This window comes from Hermetia illucens, chromosome 4, assembly GCF_905115235.1.
Source record: "Hermetia illucens chromosome 4, iHerIll2.2.curated.20191125, whole genome shotgun sequence".
Classification (NCBI taxonomy): Eukaryota; Metazoa; Arthropoda; class Insecta; order Diptera; family Stratiomyidae; genus Hermetia; species Hermetia illucens.
The window spans coordinates 164,619,728-164,621,613 of NC_051852.1; the positions used below are offsets into that span (position 1 = coordinate 164,619,728).

At 45.1% G+C, this 1,886-nt stretch overlaps 1 protein-coding gene across 1 annotated transcript; it reads right to left on the reverse strand.

Annotated features, from left to right (window-relative positions):
- Positions 1-413: 413 nt before the first annotated feature.
- LOC119654146 lies at positions 414-1,574 on the reverse strand. Its single transcript, XM_038059308.1, has one exon. It carries the CDS (start codon positions 1,572-1,574, stop codon positions 414-416), a length of 1,161 nt encoding a protein of 386 aa, XP_037915236.1.
- Positions 1,575-1,886: the final 312 nt, after the last annotated feature.

Below are 1,886 nucleotides of genomic sequence, written 5' to 3' on the forward strand. Positions count from 1 at the left end.
TCCGGCCTCCCATAATCCACCGAAATGGGGACTACTTGGTGGAATGTGATGCCACTCGATGCGGTCATTCGCCATCCACGCTTGCGTTTCTTGCGTCATAGTTTGAAACATGGTCCTTATTTCCTTTCCAGCTGCTATGAAATTTGTTCCACAATCGCTGTAGATGGCTTTACATTTTCCTCTTCCGGATACGAATCGTTTTACCGCTGCTATGCATGCTGCTGACGTGAGATCGCTGACTAACTCCAGATGCATAGCTTTCGTCGCAAGGCAGATGAATACCGCAATGTACGACTTGGCAGTCTTTGCTCCTCGACCGTTTGACCATTTAATCCTTAATGGTCCTGCAAAATCCAACCCAGTTTCCCAAAATGGTCGATTTAGTACCACTCTGGAGGATGGTAAGCTTCCCATCAATTGAGCTTGTGGTTGCGCGTTACTTTTGTAACAGATTTATGCATGCATCGTTTTACCATTTTCTGAGCGTTTAAAATCCAATATTCTTGCCGTAGAGTCGATAACATTAGTTGTGAGGTTCTGTGTAAAGTTTTATGATGACCATGCCGCACAATGATCTCAGTGAAATTGCATTTACCATCCAATATAATGGGATGTTTGTTGACGTTGTTGGCATTCTGTAGCCTTCCGCCCACCCTGAGGATACCGCAGGAATCAATAAATGGACGTAATTGGATGATTCGTGATTTACTATCGATCGACTGCCCTTTCTTTAATCTTTGGATCTCGGGTAAAAACGAATGAGTTTGCGCTATCTTAATGCACGCAGTTCTGGCTGTTCGCAGTTCTTCCGCGGTGAGATATCCACAGGATTGGTAACCATTACTACTCGGCAACAGTCGTCTGCAGTATGCAACTACACGGATTAGCCTCGTATAGTTGGAGAATTTATCGATCACTAGATCCTGTTCTTCTGCTCGTAACATGAGCAAGGTGTCTCTTTTCTCTAGCTCCATGGGTTCAATGCACCTCATTGTTGGGAAGCTAACAGTATCGGATGTGAGAATCTTTGGGCCATTCCACCATAACCCAAATTCGTTTAGCTGTGCTGGGGTCAATCCCCGTGTAGCGCAATCAGCAGGGTTTTCGTGCGTCCCCACATGATGCCACTGTTCCGGTGTGCTACTTGCATGAATTTCACTCACTCGATTTGCGACATAAGTTTTCCATCGAGCTGGATGGTCGGCTAACCAAGAGAGTACAATCGTTGAGTCTGTCCAGTAGTGGGTGGCAGTATCAATCCAACTGACAACTGAGGCCTTAACTTGATTCATTAGTTTGACCAGCAATACTGCGCTATTGAGCTCAAGTCGTGGTATGGTTTGTACAGCAAGCGGTGTTACCTTCGTTTTAGCCGTTAGTAGTCTAGCCTTGGGCTCCTCCGAGTGCTTAAGGATCCGAATGTAGATCACAGCAGCGATAGCCGTTCTCGATGGTGCCAAGTTTGTTCTTGGGTCAGCTTTGAGTGGGAGCTGCACTTCGAATCGTCCATCTTCCAATCGTTTGGTGGTCGCTTGATAGTGCGCTTCACATTCTTCTTCTTCTTTACTAAGCATTCCTCTTTTTGGGGATTTATTGCTTAAAAATAATATCGTCTAAATGTAGACCCTCGCGTTCTCGACATTCATTTAATCGAACAGTAAAATTACTTATGACGTCTCGGCAGGTAGACTCAGGGATGGCTGCCATTTCGTGACGGATATTTTCTTTCAAATGCGCCAGTGAAGTTGATTTATTGGCGTAAACTTTAGATTTAAGATAACCCCACAGGGGTTAAATCTGTACTGCGTGGAGGCCAATTTATGTCACCTCTCCGGGAGATCAATTTGCCTGAGAAAATTTCCCGAACACGTGGCAGAGACATATTG